Raw genomic sequence first — 18,944 nt, forward strand, 5'->3', positions numbered from 1 at the left:
CCAGCCTTGCCAGAGATGTCCATATTTCATGAAAGAATACAAAAAAATTAAAATGAACTGGCCAATCTAACCTACATTTTTGGGTGCATGTACGTGGACTATCGTCTGAATACTTTTAACCTAGAAGTAATGGCAATCATGCAGCATAATCTTGAGTTACATCGTTAGCATCTCTAGGTGCACCACAATCAATAGATACAAAATGTCATCTAATCATTTAGATCAGGAAATGTTTAACTCATTTGTACAATAGATCTCCAGAAGGTCCACACCAATAATTTAAAATATCAACCTCAATTTCAGATACTTTGATGGAAAACAGCAAAATATATAGCTAGTGACATTAGGCCATTCATAAATGAAACAAAATGTTAGGCTCCAGTAACCAAATATGGTACACATTTGAAAAAATGAGCATGTGTGGGGGGGATAGGGTATGAACATCAGTTAAGTACTTTTACAGTTAAATAAGATTATAAATATTAATTATGCTGACATATCTACATTAAAACATTTTATAAAAGGCAGCCTGCTGGCTATACAATGTAGTGGTTTGTCAATCGCAGTGACTTTGGGTAGAGGGACTGGTTATAGGGAAGAAAATGAACAGAAATTGGAACCTCTGCTTATAACATTCCAAGCTGTCTATTCAGTTAATCAAAGCAACATAATTAACTGCAGCATGGGAATGGCTTTTTCATGTCTATAGGACTGTGGCTTGAACACCAGCAAGAAGTCTCACAACACCAGGTTAAAGTCCAACAGGTTTATTTGGTAGCAAACACCACTAGCTTTCGGAGCACTGCTCCTTCATCAGGTCAGTGGGAGATCCGTTCACAAACAGGACATATAAAAGACACAAACTCAATTTACAGAATAATGATTGGAATGAGAGCCTTTACAGCTAATCAAGTCTTAAAAAGTACGGACAATGTGAGTGGAGAGAGCATTAAGCACAGGTTAAGGAGATGTGTATTGTCTCCAGACAGGACAGTTAGTGAGATTTTGCAAGTCCAGGCAAGTTGTGGGGGTTACAAATAGTGTGACATGAACCCAAGATCCTGGTTAAGGTCGTCCTCATGTGTGCAGAACTTGGCTACCAGTCTTGCTCAGCAACTCTGCATTGTCATGTGTCGTGAAGGCTGCCTTGGAGCAAACACAACTGGCCGTCTCATCGTATCGGGCAATGGGACCCTGTGCGAGAAACTCTCTGGCTATGTCAAGGGCAACCTGATACCCATTGTACAAAGAACCCCCAGCTTTTGTCACGACACTAAAGGACTTCCTACAGAAGCTCAGTACACATGGAGGAGTTGAACCAGAGTGCTCCTGGTTCAATGGATGTCTTGGCACTCTACGATGATGACATTGCTGCAACTGCCTCAGTCCTCAACGCCGACAACTACCAGTTTCCAGATGCAATGTTACAACTCATTTGCTTCATCCTGTACCACAATGCCTTCACCTTCAACACCAATTCTTCATCCAGACACATGGAATAGCCATGGGGACCAAATTCGCACCTTAATACGCCAACATCTTCTTGCACAGGCTCAAACAAGACCTCTTCACTGCACAGGATCTTCAGCCGATGCTATACACTAGATACATTAATGACATTTTCCTCCTTTGGACTCATGGTGAACATTCACAAACAATTTTATGATGACATCAACAAGTCCATTCCATCAGACTCACCATGGACTACTTGCCAGAATCAGGTGCATTCTTGGACACACGCACCTCCATTAAGGACGATCACCTCAGCACCTCACTGTGCCATAAGCCCACGAATAACCTCACGATGCTCCACACCTGAACACGTTAAAGAAGCCATCCCCTACAGACAAGCCGTCCGTTTACGCAGGATCTGCTCAGATGAGGAGGATTACAACAGACACTTGCAGACTCTGAAAGATGCCCTCATAAGAACAGGATATGGCACTCGACTCATCAATTGACAGTTCCAATGCGCCACAGCACCAACCTCCTCAGAAGACAAACACGGGGCATGGTGAACAGAGTACCCTTCGTCGTCCAGTACTTTCCTGGAGCAGAGAAGCTACGACATCTCTTCCAGAGCCTTCAACAAGCCTTTGATGAAGACGAACATTTCGCCAAGGCCATCCCCACATCTTGCCTTCAAATAACCGCACAACCTCAAACAGACCATCGTCCGCAGCAAACTACCCAGCCTTCAGGGGGACAGTGACCACAACATCACACAACCCTGCCACAGCAACCTTTGCAAGGTGTGCCAGATCATCGACACAGATGCCATAATCTCATGTGAGATAATCCATTAAGTACACAGTACATACTCTTGCAACTTGGCCAACGTTGTTTGCCCAATACGTTGCAGGAAAGGATGTCCCGAGGCATGGTACATTGGGGAGACCATGCAGACGCCACGACAACAGATGAACAAACACCACTCGACAATCACCAGGCAAGACTGTTCTCTTCCTGTTGGGGAACACTTCAGTGGTCATGGGCATTTGGCCTCTGATCTTCGGGTAAGCATTCTCCAAGGCAGCCTTCACAACACACAACAACGCAGAGTCACTGAGCAGAGACTGATAGCCAAGTTCCACACATATGAAGACGGTCTCAACCGGGATCTTGGGTTCATGTCACGTTATCTGTAACCCCCACAACTTGCCTGGACTTGCAAAATCTCACTAACGGTCCTGTCTGGAGACAATGCACATCTCTTTAACCTGTACTTAATGCTCTCTCCACTCACATTGTCTGTACCATTAAGACTTGATTAGCTGTAAAGATTCACATTCCAATCATAATTCTGTAAATTGAGTTTTATATGCCCTGTTTGTGAACAGATCTCCCACTCACCTCACGAAGGAGCAGCTTTCTGAAAGCTAGTGGTGTTTACTATCAAATAAACCTGTTGGACTTTAACCTGGTGTTGTGAGACTTCTGTGTTTACCCCAGTCCAATGCCGGCATCTCCACATCAGCATCAGGAAGACAAATATCATGGTCCAAGATGTTGCCAGATCGCCATCTATTAACATTGACAATGAGATGCTGGAGGTTGCTGACAACGTCTCGGCCTTTTGGCTAAATTCAAATGTAGTTCTGCTGTGCTGTACCTGGTTGAAGTCATGAGGTTACACTGAGGCTTCACTGGAAGCAATTTTTTAAAGTGACATCTAGGCCTTTTGGCTAAGATGCAAATGAGATCAAGCCTTGGAGCAGGTGCAATGCTTGCTCCAATCAGCTTGGTTCATGCAGTTCAAACCCAAGACAGGAATAGGCCAGCCTGTCTTGACAGTTTGGATCTGGAATGTCTTACTTATTGAAACTTTGAGTTGGACTTGGATTGGATTGCATTGGATATAAACAAAATCTGTTGGTGTGGCACGGAGGCACAGTGGTTAGTACTGCTGTCTCAAAGCGTCAGGGACCTGGGTTTGATTCTGTCCTCAGGTCACTGTCTGTGTGCAGTTTGCACATTCTCCCAATATCTGCATGGGTTTCCTCCAGGTGCTACAGTTTCCTCCCACAGTCCAAAGATGTGCGGGTTAGGTTGATTGGCCATGATTAAGTGCCCTTTAGTGTCAGAGGGACTAGGAGAGTAAATATGTGGGACCTGGGTTGGATTGTTGTTGGTGCAGGCTCAATGGGACAAATAGCCATCTTCTACACTGTAGATTCTACGAACTTCACATATCCAAGGTCCACCAAACTGTCATTTGATGCTGAAATCAACAGACCTATCACAAGGCTGAATAAAACAGTGTGGAACAACAGCCTAACAACACCAAACTGCGAGAGAATAACACAAAAGACAACACAATACTATTCCATAAGGAGCAGCAATTAATATCAGTCAATGGTGACAGATAAATTGCACGTTCCCAGTGGCTCCAAGCATCCATGATAAGCCAATGGAAGGAAAAAATTAGGTTAAATGTCAATCCTACAATTTACAGTGAAATGAAAGCTAAACTTCCAAAATAAATGGATTTTCCTAATGCCATGCTTGTTCTATTTTTACAGTGTACAAGGGCTATCCAACAAAACATTACATGATTCATCCACACGAGGTGGGCTGAACAACTACAAGAACAGGTGGAAGTCTAACAAAACTCACCTGTTCAAAAGTGCAATCGGGATATTGAAGAAGTTTTGTCGTAGTGTTCACACAAAATCAACTGCACATTTCTATTCTATTTCTCATCTTCCTAACAACTGAATGAGCAAATGTACATTATGTTTGAATAAGAATTCTAGAAATGCATAACAGGCTTAGTTCACTTATAGTTCATAGTTAAACAGTGCTACAAGAACAAAATGTTGGGTTCAATTAGTTTTCAGGCAGTTTTCAATGAAACATGTCATCAGCAGCATGCTTATATCACTGCAATCAGCATAAGGGAAGTGAATACTATCTCCAGTGGCAAAGACCCAATTTTTCTTAGGATCGGCGATAGATAGAGGTGGCCATAATGGCCCTTCAAAAGCTCAATAGGGGCCAGGAAAAAGTTTCTCTTGATAAAAACAAGCACTTTAAGTGTGGGTGGTGCTACCTGAGCACCCTACTTTGCAATTCACCACATGCAAATTCCCCTCCAAGCCACACAGGGTGCTGACTTGGAATGATATTGCTGTTACTTCAGTCACTGTCAAAATCTTGGAGCTGCCTTCTTAACAACATTATGGGTGTCCTTACAAAACAGGACTGCATCAGTTCAAGAAGGCAACTCATCCCACCTTCTCATGGGTAATAAGGGATGGGCAATAAATGCTAGCGAGTGATACCCACATCCCATTGGCCAATTAAAAAATTCAGAAGATTTGTGAATTTAACAGACAGTGGATACTGTTACCATGTAAATACATTAAAATATACTGACAAACCAAAAATTCCGAAGGCAAAGAAGTTCTAACTCAGCAGGAACTGTAAACTCAAAGAAGAGGAATGAATGGAATTTGCACTTATTTTTCATATTGCTCACGAATACATTTTCCAAAATGCAGTTTAAGATTTGCCTTTACAGACAATGCTAAAAGGTATTTTTATATACTGACCTTGTGAGATAGTGGGTCACTTGTCACAGCCAGTGTTGCAGACTGGCATATTCCAAGGTCCAGGGCTATGTAAAAAGTCTGACAACACCCGGTTTACTGTGTTTATACCAGTCCAACGCCGGCATATCCACACCAGGGCTATGTGCCAGATGTCAAAATATACATCCCCACCCATTACTTTTTGATTTTCAGGGACTATGTTTTGGTTTTCAGGGGCTCCTTTTTGATTCTTATTAAATCTTTTATTAGTTGTAGTAATTACATAGTAACATTACTTCTGTATGAGTTAACTTAGTTTTAAGGCTGTTTTCTTTAGATAGGCATGACAGCACAAAATAAGATATTTCTATTAATTCATTATTAATAATCTCATACTTCGTTTCCAAAATGAGAACTCTTAACCATTTATTGTAGTTATTTAAAGTAACTTTTTGGAAAGGAGTCCCATATTCTTTTAAAAATAATTGCAAACAATTAGTACTCTCCAGAATTCTTTGGTTTCATCCTGGCAATTACAAGTTCTTTTCTGCTGAATACTTCTGTTTAAAGTGTGTTATTTGCCCCAACCTATGCAAACACAGATGTCATATGGGAAGAGAGAAAAAACTGTCCCAGGCTCCCTACATGTTACTACAGACATTTGGGGATTTGGATTCACAGAGAAGCAGAATTAGAATAATTCACCAATAATCATCACCCTTCCATTAAATCTAAAGCCATAACACACAAGGAAATTTCCAAGATACCACAGTATTTACACTGGCACAAGAAAACAATAGACATGAACTGACAACAAGTGTTTTTGCCTTCAAAATAACTCACACAAAAAGTCAACCTAATTGAAGGTCTTTCTGTAAAGCATCTGAAATTTGATTACCTGCACGTCAAACACAGGACAGTTATTGCACCGATGTGGTGTATGCCCCAGAAAGGCAGAGGTGGACACTTATTGATAAAGTGATTGAAAAAAACACCTTAAATAGCCAATTTATCTCATCCCATCTGGAAATGCAAAACCCAAACCTTGATTGTTTTAGCCTAACAGCAGAAGCCACTTTTTGCCTCCCTTCAAAATAGCCTCCTCCAAGTGTCTGAGCATTGCGGCAGTGGGACCAGCCAGAATAACTGTCTCTCTCCCTTCCTTGCGTTCCTCCAATCATAAAGTCTTTCAAGGGGTAACAAAAGCGAGAAATAAGGGAAACTGTGATTGGAAGTGCTGCAAGGTATGGGTGAGACAGAATTTGATTGGAGAACCAAGTCCTTACAGATTCTCTTCCACATACAGGGGGCGATTTTTCTCGTATTTGTCCCCCCAGCATTGATTTTTTTGTGGGCTTTCAAGGGCAGATTTGTCCACTGTCCCGTGCATTTTGAACTTCACTACGTGCTGAGGAAAGCACCAAAGCTTGGGGCAGCTGTTGCAAAGCCGCAGTGGAGAAAGACCACCATAATATTCTGAGGGGCTAGAAACTGGATAAAACCCCTCAGACTACATGTTCTGACATTTAATAAACCTTGCAAATATTAACTGCAATTATAAATGCAATGAGCAATGTACATTATTGGAAGAAAATGATGTGATTTGCACCTTACATTGCTGATATGTATTTTTATAAATTTTATGAATAAACAACAGTCATAATGGGCCCAAATTTAATTCTATGCATTTGGAGGAGTCAAAACCTCAGCCTACATACGCTCTGACATAAACTCTTCAGACAAATGAAAATTCAGGAGCTACGTTTTGAGGGAAAGAGTTTGCCACCTTAATGTTGTCAAGTACCAGTGATAGGAATACTATACATGGGTATTTAATCTATGATGGAGATGTCTGTAGTTTAGAAAACTAGCAGTTAAGAAAACTAGCAGTTAAGCAGTCCAAATCAGCCATTAAGCTCATTTGTACCCTTGAATCCCTTATCAAGCATCAGTCACTACTTTAATTAAACTCCTACTACAGGGCAGGACAATAACATGCAACAGGCTATTTCACTCGTAAGTGTAGGGAGTCACAGGGAGCAGGAAACACAACCAAATGAATCATTTCTTCGTTCAACATTAACATATCTGCACTTTCACGCAAAATACTGCACAACCATGAGGGACAAGATTCCTCTCGCTTTTTATTTTCTACCAACAACTTGCAACCACATATACGTTATCATCAGTAAAAAGTACAGGAATTTCATCAAACAAAATGCGACATGGATTCACACAAGATGACCAAAAGTTCAGTTGAAGATGTAGGTTTTAAGTAGCTTCCTTAAGGAACAAAGAAAGATTAAGAGGAAATCCACTGAGGGAGATAATTCCAGACCCTAGGGTCTTGGCAGCTGAAAGCACAGAGCTATTAAAACAGTGGATGTGCAACAGGCCAGAAATGGAAGTGCAGAGAGATAGCAGAATCTCAGAGCATTCATTTGTAACCTTGAATCCCTTATCCAGCATCAGTCACCTACACTACTTTAATTAAACTCCCACTACAGGGCAGGACAATAACGTGTAACAGGCTATTTCACTCAATCTCAGATTATACCAAGTTATAGAGATAGTGAAAGGCAAAACCTTGAAAGAATTTGAACAGAAGGATGAATCATTAAATTGAAGCATTACTGGACTGAAAGCCAGTCGGTAAGCATAGAGGTGATGGGTGAATTTGGTCATAGGCATTTCAGATGTGAATAAATTTGTTACATATGGCTTAAGATATAAATATTACCCAATGTAATAGCTTAACTTCTCAAATTGACATTTATGGCTTGAAAACAAAATCAGGCTTAAATTCAACATTTCCCAACAAATTTGCTCCAAATGCAAATCAAAATCATTTGGCAAAGAGAAAATTATATGAGAGTTACAGAAAATAAGTAAGTAAAACAAAATTAAACTAAAAAGTACATTGTCCAAAATGTCACAACTGGAAAAGATAAATCTAAAATTAAATATATAAAATATAAAAACATAACATATATGGGGCAGCATGGTGGTTAGCACTGCTGCCCCACCCCCCATCCCAAGTACCTGGGTTCAATTCCAACCTAGAGTCACTAACTGTGTGGAGTATGCACATTCTCCATGCATCTGCGAGGGTTTCCTCCAGGTGCTCCAGTTTCCTTCCCACAGTCCAAAGATGTGTGGGTTAGGTTGATTGGCCATGCTAAATTGACCCTAGCGTCAGGGATTAGCAGAGTAGATACGTGGGGTTATGGGGATGGGACCTGGGTGAGTGTGTGGTCGGCACAGACTCGATGTGCCAAATGGACTCCTGCACTGTAGAGATTCCATGATTCTATAACTACTTGCATTTATGGAGCATCTTTAATATAGTAAAACAACTCAACATACTTCGCTGGAGTGTTGTTACTGAATGTTATTTTGAGTGGAGTGTTCGTATAAGCCTTTTCTCCTATGCAATTGTTTTGCTGGCATCTGTTGAGGGTTCTGAGCATGTGTGGGTGTATCAGTCTGCAAAAGAGTAACCTATAAGCAACACTTGTCTTACTGGTATTCCTGTTTTCATAGTTAATGCTGTTATTACTGTTCTGCTGAGATACTGTTTTTGCTAATGTAAGCCTGCTATTCAAAAAGGGAGGTAGAGAGAACATCAGGTCTGAAAAAGTTGCTAAAGTCCATTATCAGGGATTCCATAACTCAGCATTTGGAAAGCAGTGATATAATGAGACAAAGTCAGCATGGATTTACAAAAGGGAAATCATGCTTAATGAATCTATTGAAGTTCTTTGAGGATATAACTAGTAGAATTGACCAAGGAGAACTACTGCATGTGGTTTATTTAGACTTTCAGAAGACTTTCGAACAGTTCTCACATTGCAGACTAGTATGTAAGGTTAAAGCACGTGCGATTGTGGGTAGTCTCGAGGTGAATAGAAAACTGACTAGCAGACAGGGAGCAAGAGTTGGCATAATGGGTCTTTTTCCAATTGGCAGATAGTGACTAGTGAGATATCACAGGGATCTGTACTAGGACTCCAACTGCTCGGATTATATATTAATGATTTGGAAGAGGGAACTAAATGTATTATCTCCAAATGTGCAGATGGCACAAAGTTGGGTGGAAGAGAGAGCTGTGAGGAGGATGCAGAGATGCTTCAGAGTGATGTGGACAGGCTGAGTGTGTGGGCATATGCATGGCAGTTATAGTATAATATGGATAAATGTGAGATTATCCACTTCGGTAGCAATAATACGAAGGCAGATTATTATTCGAATGGGTGTATATTGAAGCCCAAGTGGATACTCAGCAAGAGCTTGGTGTCCTCATGCATCAGTTACTGAAAATAAGCATGCAGGTACAGCAGGCAGTATGGAAGGCAAATGCTATGTTGGCCTTCATAGCAAAAAGATTTGAGTATAGGAATAGGGATGTTTTACTGCAATTGTATAGGGCACTGATGACACCATACTTGGAGTATTGTGTGCAGCTTTGGTGTCCTTATCTGAGGATGGAAGTCGTTACTATAAAGGGAGTACAACAAAGGTTTACCAGACTGATTTGTGGGATAGCAAGTCTGTCATATGAAAGACCAAATCGATTAGGATTACATTCATTAGCGTTTAAAAGAGAGAGGGGATCTCATAGAAATTTATAAAATTCTAACAGGATTAGACAGAGTAGATTCAAAAAGAATCGCTGGGGCGGGGGGAGGGAGTGTCCAGAACTAGGGGTCATAATTTGAGCATAAGGATTAAACCTTTTAGAACTGAGGCGAGGAGAAATTTCTTCACCTAGAAGGTGGTGAACCTGTGGAAGTTGAGGCCAAAATGTTGTGTAATTTCAAGAAGAAATTAATATAGCTCTTGGGGCTAAAGGCATCAAGTGACATTGGGGAATGGCAGGATCAGGATATTGAATTTGATGTTCAGCCAAGATCATAATAAGTGGCAGAGTAGGCTTGAAAGGCCTACTCTTGCCTTTTTTTTATATTTCTATGCTGAACCTCATTACTTATTTATATAAGGGAGTTCCTTCTTTTAAACAAAGCATTTGGCTATCTTATTTGTTGTCTCAAGTCACCACAATTATCAAAACATTTGACACCAAGCCACACAAGACAATGTTCAATGGATGAACATAAGAACATAAGAAATAGGAGCAGGAGTAGGCCATCTAGCCCTTCGAGCCTGCCCCGCCATTCAATAAGATCATGGCTGATCTGTTGTGGCTCAGTTCCACTTTCCCGCCCTCTCCCCATAACCCTTAATCCCCTCTCTTATCAAGAACCCATCAACCCGCTTCTTAAAAATATTTAGCGAGGCAGCCTCCACCACTTCAACGGGCAGAGAATTCCAGAGATTCACCACCCTTTGAGTGAAGAAGTTCCTCCTCAACTCCGTTCTAAACCGCCTCCCCTTTATCTTGAGGCTGTGCCCCCTAGTCCTACTGTCTTTTTTGAGCGGGAAGAGTCTCTCCACCTCTATCCTATCCATCCCATTCATCATCTTATACGTCTCAATGAGATCGCCCCTCATTCTTCTAAACTCTAACGAGTACAAGCCTAGTTTATTCAGCCTCTCCTCATAGCTCAATCCCCTCAACTCCGGTATCAGCCTAGTAAACCTCCTCTGCACTCCCTCCAGGGCCAAAATATCCTTGCGCAGGTGCGGCGCCCAAAACTGCACACAGTACTCCAGCTGCGGCCTCACGAATGCCCTATACAGCTGCAGCAAGACCTCCCTACTTTTATATTTATGTTTATATGAACAAAAGCTTGGTCAATAGTTTTCAGAAACATCTTAAAGAAGGAAAGCAAGCTAGTGAGGCAGAGAGATTTAGGGAGAGGATTCCAGAAGCTGAAGCCTTGATAGCTGTAGGCATGGCCAACAGTGTGAAGCAATTAAAATCAGGGATGCTTAACAGCCAAAATTTGAAAAATTACAGTAACAATGTCTTTCATAAACATAGGACTTCACAAAGCATTCATAATCAATTAAGTGCTTTTAAAGTGTAGACGTGATGCAGTGTGGGAAACCAGGCAGCCAATTTGCACACAGCAAACTCCCACAATGACAATGTGATGTTGATCAAGGAATAAACATTCACCAGGATACCAGGGAGGACTCCCCATCCTTCATCACATTGCTGCAACCATCAAAGCTTCAAAAACATTCCTTCCAAAAATAGTGGTCAATACGCTGAGTATAAAATGTATCCAGCTAAATAGCAAAAGGAATGCAAATACTGGGATTCATCTCCATTGGGAGGCACTGAAAAATTGTACACATGTGGAAAAAGGGCAAAACAAAACTCCACTTTTTGTGAGGCGGTGGAGGGGGGGGAATATTCTCAAAATTTTATTTGCTAAATCCAGTTTCTTCTACTGCCTTGCAATAGATATTTGTGCAGAAAGAAAATAAATTACTGTCTGCCCGTCTATCTGCACCTAGCAAAGGCAACAAGAAATGAACCAAAAAATATTAAATTCTATGATAAAATTCAAGCTCTCTCTTTCTTCTCTATTACAATTTATCAATAGAAAAGCAACATAGAGGACCATTATGGTCCAGATGGAATGCATCCCAGGGTACTAAAAGAAACGGCAGAAGTAATAGCAAATGCATTAATTGTAATTTATCAAAATTCGCTGGACTCTGGGGGAACTGCCAGCTGTTTGGAAAACGGCTAATGAAATGCCACTGTTTAAAAAAGGAGGTAGACAAAAGGCAGGTAATTAAAGGCTGGTTAGCTTAACATCCCTAGTTGGGAAAATGCTGGCATCTATCATTAAGGAAGAAATAGCAGGACACCTGGAAAAGAATGGTTCAATCAAGCAGGCACAGCATGGATTCATGAAGGGAAAGTCATGTTTGACTAATTTACTGGAATTTTATGAGGATATAACAAATGCAGTTGACAGAGGGGAACCGGTGACTGTGGTGTATTTAGATTTCCAGAAGTCTTTCCATAAGGTGCCTCACAAAAAGTTGCTGCATAAGATAAAGGTACTCGGAGTTGGGGGTAAAGCGTTAGCGTGGATTGAGGATTGGCTATCTAACAGAAAGCAGAGAATCAGAATAAATGGGTGCTTTTCCAGTTGGCAATCAGCGACTAGTGGCGTGCTGCAGGGATCGGTGCTGGGGCATCAACTATTTACCATATACATAGACGGTCTAGAAGAAGGGACCGAGTGTAGGGTAACAAAGTTTGCAAATGACACAAAGATGAGTGGGAAAGCAAATTGCGTGGAGGACACAAAGTCTGCAGAGAGATTTGGATAGGTTAAGTGAGTGGGCAAGGATCTGGCAGATGGAGTGTAACGTTGGCAAGTGTGAGGTTATCCACTTTGAAAGGGATAATAATAAAATGGACTATTATTTAAACAGTGAAAAATTACAACATGCTACTGTGCAGAGGGACCTGGGGGGTCCTTGTGCATGAATCGCAAAAAACTCAGTCTGCCGGTGCAGCAGGTAATCAAGAAGGTAAATGGAACATTGGCCTTTATCGCGAGAGATGGAGTATAAAAGCAGGGAGGTTGTGCTCCAACTGTACAAGGTGAGGCCGCAACTAGAGTACTGTGTACAAATTTGGTCCCCTTATTTAAGAGAGGATGTATTAGCTTTAGAGGGGGTACTGAGAAAGTTCACCAGGTTGATTCCGGAGATGGAGGGGTTAGCTTATGAGGAGAGATTGAGTAGACTGGGCCTGTACTCATTGGAGTTTAGAAAGTTGAGAGGAGGTCTTATAGCGACGTATAAGGTAATGAAGGGGCTAGATGGGTAGAAGCAGAGAGACTATTTCCAATTACAATGGAAACAAGAACTAGAGGGCACAGCCTCAAAATACAGGGGAGTCAATTTAGAACAGAGTTGAGGAGGAACTTCTTCTCCCAGAGGGTAGTGAATCTTTGGAATTCTCTGCCCAATGAAGCAGTAGGGGCTACCTCATTAAATGTGTTTAAGTCACAGATAGATAGATTTTTAACCAATAAGGGAATTAAGAGTTATGGGGAGCGAGTGGGTAAGTGGAACTGAACCCACTTTCAGATCAGCCATGATCTTATTGAATGGTGGAGCAGGCTCGAGGGGCTAGGTGGCCTACTCCTGCTCCTATTTCTTATGTTCTTATCAATCTTGTCCACTGATTTCTTTTTATATAGATCACATAAAACAATAAGAAAAATGTCAACAACCAGTATAGAAAATGTAATTTCTTTTGTAAATTCTCAATAAGGTTTCATAAATGATTCCCTTTAAAGTTTTAGATTATCTTTGTTTCATGCAACTGTAATGTCAGTGATGTTTCCCCATGATATCACTGAATTCACACAATTAAAGTGAATTTCAACATTTTTAAAACAATGATGCTTTTGAAACTGGAATTACTGAGATAGACTGAGGAAATTGCTTAACAGAACAGAGGACTTACATACAAAGCACATAACTAAAAACGCATTTTGGCACTGAAAAAATGCAAGAGTCTTATATGCCATGATCAGTCCCAGGACATCACTGCAGGAGACCCTCAGGGCTGTGTCCAAGGCCCATCTTCAACTGCTTCTTCAATGGCCTTCCTTCATCATAAGGTGAGAAGTGGAGATGTTCGCTTATGATCGTGCAATGATCGGCACCAATCACAACTCCTCATATACCAAAGTAGTCCATGTCCACAGGCAGCAAGACTGGGACAATATCCAGGCTTGGGCTAAGTGGCAAGTAAATTAGCACCACTGAGGTGCCAGGCAATGCCCATCCCAGAGAGAATCTAACTATCACACTTTGACATTCAATGGCATTACTATCACCGAATCCTCAGTATCAACATCCTGGTGGCTACAATCAACAAGAAACTGAACCAGTGGCTACAAAAGCAGGTCAGACTGGTAATTCTGAGGTGTGTAACTCACCTCCTTACAGTCCAAAACCTGTCCACCGTCCACATGATATAAGTGTTTGGCATACTCTCCACTTGCCTGGATGAGTACAACTCCAACAACAGTCAAGAAGCTCAACACCACACAGAATAAAGCATCCAACTTAAACATTCACTCATTTCAACACCAGTGTACAATGACAGCAGTGTGTTTTACATACAAGTTGCACTTAGCTACTAAAAGCTCCTTCAGCAGCACCTTCCAAACTCAAATCTCTACCACCAAGGAGGACATGGGTAGCAGATGCATGGGCATGCACGTGCAGGTTCACCTCCAAGTTACACACATAATCTTAACTTGGAACTATATTGTCACTCCTTCGCTGCATCCTTTTCTGGAAATTCTAGAAGTCCCTCCCCAATAGCAATGTAAATGTGTCGACACCACATGGACTGTAACTGTTCTAAAAGTTGGTTCATCATTGTTTATCCAAAGCAGTTCTGGATGGGCAACAAATATTGACCTTGACAATGATGCCTACATCCACTGAAAGAATTAAAACAAAGGGTCTATTAAATCCAGAAAGGATAGACAGAGCCTCAGTTTAATGTCACAACCAAAAGACTATGCCTCCCTTAGTACTGCACTGGAGTGTCAGCCTTGATTTTTCTGTTCAAGACCTGGGGTGGGATTTGAACCAACACCCATATGACTCAGTGTGCTAGCAGCTGACCCTCAGTTAACAGATTAGCCATAGTGTGATGGTGTGAAGGCGCCTATCTCGGGTCAAGAATAACACCCCAAGGTTACCAACAGGCTGGTTCAGCGTCAGGTAGTTGCCAGAAAAGGGGTAAAGTCAATGATGAGACAATCAAGAGGGTACAGTAAATCAGTTTATAAAATAAACCCCCCCAAAAAAAAAACTTTAAACAATGTGTGAAGGGTGGGATATATCTGATTGGTTGTAAAATATCAGGGGTTGTGCTGAAGGAGAGCAACAGCGGGGCGCAGGGCCTGAATCAGGTTGTTGGGAGTCATTCAGCACAAACAGTGAGGCCCGAGTGACACAAGCCTCCTCCCTCCGAGCCGCCCCGAACTCCCCGGCCTCAGGAGTGTCCAAAATAATGCGACTGGGACGGAGGACACCGAGTGTGTTCTTGCCGCGCCGCGCTTGTCCTGTTCTGGTCACTTACCTGTCGGACGGCACTAGCGAAAGGAAACTCCCCAGCTTCCTTCAAGTCGAGCCAGATCATCGGCATCCGCGGCACAGCCTCCATGTTGAGAAGGCGACCAGGACCAGCCGGATGTCGGGCACCCCGCGGCGGATGTGACATCATCCGGATGCCGCCGGGCATTTTGGGAGTTGTAGTTTAGCGCACTGATTGTTGGGGGTCTCTTCACCACCACACCAGGGAAAGAGCATTGTTACAATGACAACATTTTACCTTTGACACTGAGTCATGTTATTCACAAATCATTAGGAAAAAATCATAACTGCAGTCCTTGTGTTGCAGGTAGACATACAATGCTTTTACAAAGGGAGTTCCAAGACTTTGACCCAGTGACAGTGAAGGAACAACAAAATAGTTCCAAGTTAGGATGGGTGCCTGACTTGGAGGGTAACTTGCAGGTGGTGGTGTTCCCATGCATTGGCTGTCCTTTTTTTTCAGGTGGTAGAGATTGCAAATTTGGAAGGTGCTTTTGAAGGATTCTTGGTGAGCTGCCACAGTGCATTTTTTTACATGGTACCACTATGTTGCCACTGTGCGGGGGTGGTCGAGGGAGTGAATTTTTAAGGTGGTGGATGGAGCGAGAATCGAGTGGGCTGCTTTGTCTTGGATGATCTGTAGCTTCTCGACAGTTGTTGGAGTTGAATTCATCCAGACAAGCGGAGTGTATTCTATCACGCTCGTGACTTGTGCCTTGTAGGTGGCTTTGGGAATTAATGTAGGACTGAATACAGTCCTGCTCACACATTGATGTAAGGATATACATGACCCAGAACCAGGGTCAGCCAGGAGATGGACGCAGTTGAATTAGGCTGTTGAATCGAGTTAGCTCCATATCTGTACCCTTGACTGTAAATATGAACATAGTCCTGAGCTGTCAATAAATACCAGTTGTCAATATACTCCAGATTACGAAGCCTACTTCATAGTGTCTGAAGCAGGATTCTTCAACTGGTAAAATCCAGGATGTTGGTAGTGGGGGATTCAACAATGGTAATGCCATTAAATGTGAAGAGGAGCTGATTAGATTCTCTCTTGTTAGAGATGGTCATTGCATGCCGTTTGTATGGTGCAAATACTCTCAGCGCAAGACTGAATGTTGTCCAGATATTGCCACATACAGAGACAGACTACTTCAGTTGCTGATGAGTCATGAATGGTGCTGAACATTGTGCAATCATCAGTTAAAATTCCCACTTCTGACCTTATGATGATGACTTGAATACTGCATGGGCCTAAACAATACACTGGCAATAGTCATGATGACTTGCGCTCCAGAGCTTGCTGCACCACGAGCCAAGCAGTTCCAGTACACCTACAACACTGGCATCCACCAATGATGTGGAAAATTGCCCAGGTATGCATTGTACAAAAGGAACAGGACAAATCAAACCTGGCCAATTACTGCCCCATCAATCTATTCTTGATCATCAGTAAAATGATGAAAGGGTTCACCAACAGTTCTGTCAAGTGGCACTTACTCAACAATAATCTGCTTACAGGCACACAGTTCAGGTAGCGCCAGGGTCACTCAGCTCCTGACCTGATTATAGTCTTGGTTCAAGCATGGAGAAAAGAGCTGAACACCAGGGGTGAGGTGGGAGTCATTGCCTTTGTTATCAAGGCAGCATTTGACTGACTGTGGTATCAAGAAGCCCTAGTCCAATACCCCCACCCTCTGGCCACCTTGTTTGTGAGTTTTTCATGCATTGTTGGGATCCAACTTCCTTCCCTCTGCTTTCCACTGTTCAACATTTTCATCCACCTCCTTGCCCCTCTTCATGCCATTGTATGCTGTCAACCTAGCCCCTCCTTCTACATGCCTACCTTGTCTTCTCCCTCCTCACCTCACACTCCACTCCCAATCAAACTTCCTTCCTTTTTTGTGGTGGCTGCATGAGTCCCGCAGGATAATCCTGTTCATAAAGGCACTGGTGTGTGGCACAGGGGTTGGTGATGGTGGCGGGAGAAAAGAAGGGAGGAGATCCCTGTACTTCCCAATCCCAAACACAGTACTGAACTAGACAGATTCGTCGGAGGGTGCATGGGCCCAGCAGCACGGTGCGGTCCACGAAGAGCAGCCTGACATAGAGATGGAGGCGGGAACCAGTCTGTCCTGGCAGCAGCCTGCAGAGCACAGCACTGTGGCAGAAAGCTTTGTTGCACTCACCTCGAGTATCTGACAAACTGATGGCCATCTTGTGCACACACTCTTTAAAAATTGGGAATGATGCCAACGTGATTTCCTGCTGTCATGTCACAAGATTAGAGGCCCCGATGGATCACAGGTCAGCAGCTGTTTTAATGCAAATAGTGTTCAATCTACCAGCCAGCAGGATGACCGACCCACCATTGGGTGAATTGCAGTGTAATATGTTGATGGGCTTCCAACTTTTTGGCTCCAGATTCTTTCGTGCCTGCCATAGGCGGGTTGGGAGAATTACACCCAAGCATTCTTCAGATGTTTAATGCTGGTTTGGGAACTTCTCAAAATTAATATTGCTATTGTAATGTCCTGATCCAAACATGACAGTGGAAAGATAAGCTGCCTGTTGCAGAGGTGGGGGCTTTGCTGGCAGCCAGTAGTGTGATTTCCTCTGTTTAATGGGTAAAGTAGTGCTGTGTGATACTGAAGCAGGCATATAAAAGGACCTATGTTTATATTGCATTCTGCACTGCATTAGCTTTGTGCAGCTGGTGTCAGGAGGAAATGTACAATTTATCATGGTGACCTATGTCTGTAATTTATCCTGCTACTGGGGCACGGATGCCACAGCACTTACAGAGTCATAGAGGTTTATATCATGAAGACTGACCCTTCAGTCCAACTTGTGCACGCTGTCCAGTTTTTACCATTGAGCTAGTTCCAATTGCCCACATTTGGCCCATATCCCTCTCTAGCCATCTAACGCATATAACTGTCTAAATGCTTCTTAGAAGACAAAACTGTACCCCCGTCTACTACTGCCTCTGGTAACTCATTCCAGACATTCACCACCCTTTGAATGAAAGAAATGTTCCTCTGGACCCTTTTGTACCTCTTCCCTCTCACCTTAAACCTATGCCTTCTAGTTTTAGACTCCCTTACCTTAGGGAAAAGATATTGACTATCCACTTTATCTAGGCCCTCATTATTTTATAGAGCTCCAAAAGATCACCCCTCAGCCTCTTACGCTCCAGTGAAAAAAGTGCCAGTTTATCTGGCCTCTCCTTATAACTCAAACAATCAAATCCCGGTATCATCCTAGTAAAACGCTTTTACGTTCTTTCTAATTTAATAATATCCTTGCTATAATACTGTACACAGTATTCCAAGTATGGCCGTACTAATAATGTCTTATACAACTTCAACAAGACGTCCCAACTCCTGTATTCAATGTTCTCAACAATGAAACTAAGTATGCCGAATGCCTTCTTCACCACTCTGTCCACCTGTGACTCCACTTTCAAGGGGCTAGGAACCTGTATTCCTAAATCTCTTTGTTCCACAACTCTCCCCAACGCCCTCCCGTTAACTGAATAGGTCCTATCCCGATTTGATCTATCAAAATGCATCACCTCACATTTATCTAAATTAAATTCCATCTACCATTCATCAGCCCACTGGTCCAATTGATCAAGATCCCATTGCAATCCTAAATAACCTTCTTCACTGTCCACTATGCCACCAATCTTGGTGTCATCTACAAACTTACTAACCATGCCTCCTAAATTTTCAAACAGATCATTATATAAATGACAAATAACAGTGAATCCAGCACTGATCCCTGAGGCACACTGATGATCATAGGCCTCCACTTTGAGAAACAACCCCCCACAACTAGCCTGTG

At 42.4% G+C, this 18,944-nt stretch overlaps 1 protein-coding gene across 1 annotated transcript in view; it reads right to left on the reverse strand.

Annotated features, from left to right (window-relative positions):
- The window catches only part of ptpn23a (protein tyrosine phosphatase, non-receptor type 23, a), a 95,900-nt gene extending 80,719 nt beyond the window's left edge, over positions 1-15,181 (reverse strand). Inside the window, exon 1 of the mRNA XM_080194530.1 lies at positions 15,079-15,181. Coding sequence (XP_080050656.1) covers positions 15,079-15,162 — 84 coding nt within the window. The 5' untranslated portion in view covers positions 15,163-15,181. The remainder of the gene's footprint in view (positions 1-15,078) is intronic.
- Between the last annotated feature and the right edge of the window lie 3,763 nt (positions 15,182-18,944).

Source organism: Carcharhinus amblyrhynchos, chromosome 8, assembly GCF_965287045.1.
Source record: "Carcharhinus amblyrhynchos chromosome 8, sCarAmb.v2.hapA, whole genome shotgun sequence".
NCBI lineage: Eukaryota > Metazoa > Chordata > Chondrichthyes > Carcharhiniformes > Carcharhinidae > Carcharhinus > Carcharhinus amblyrhynchos.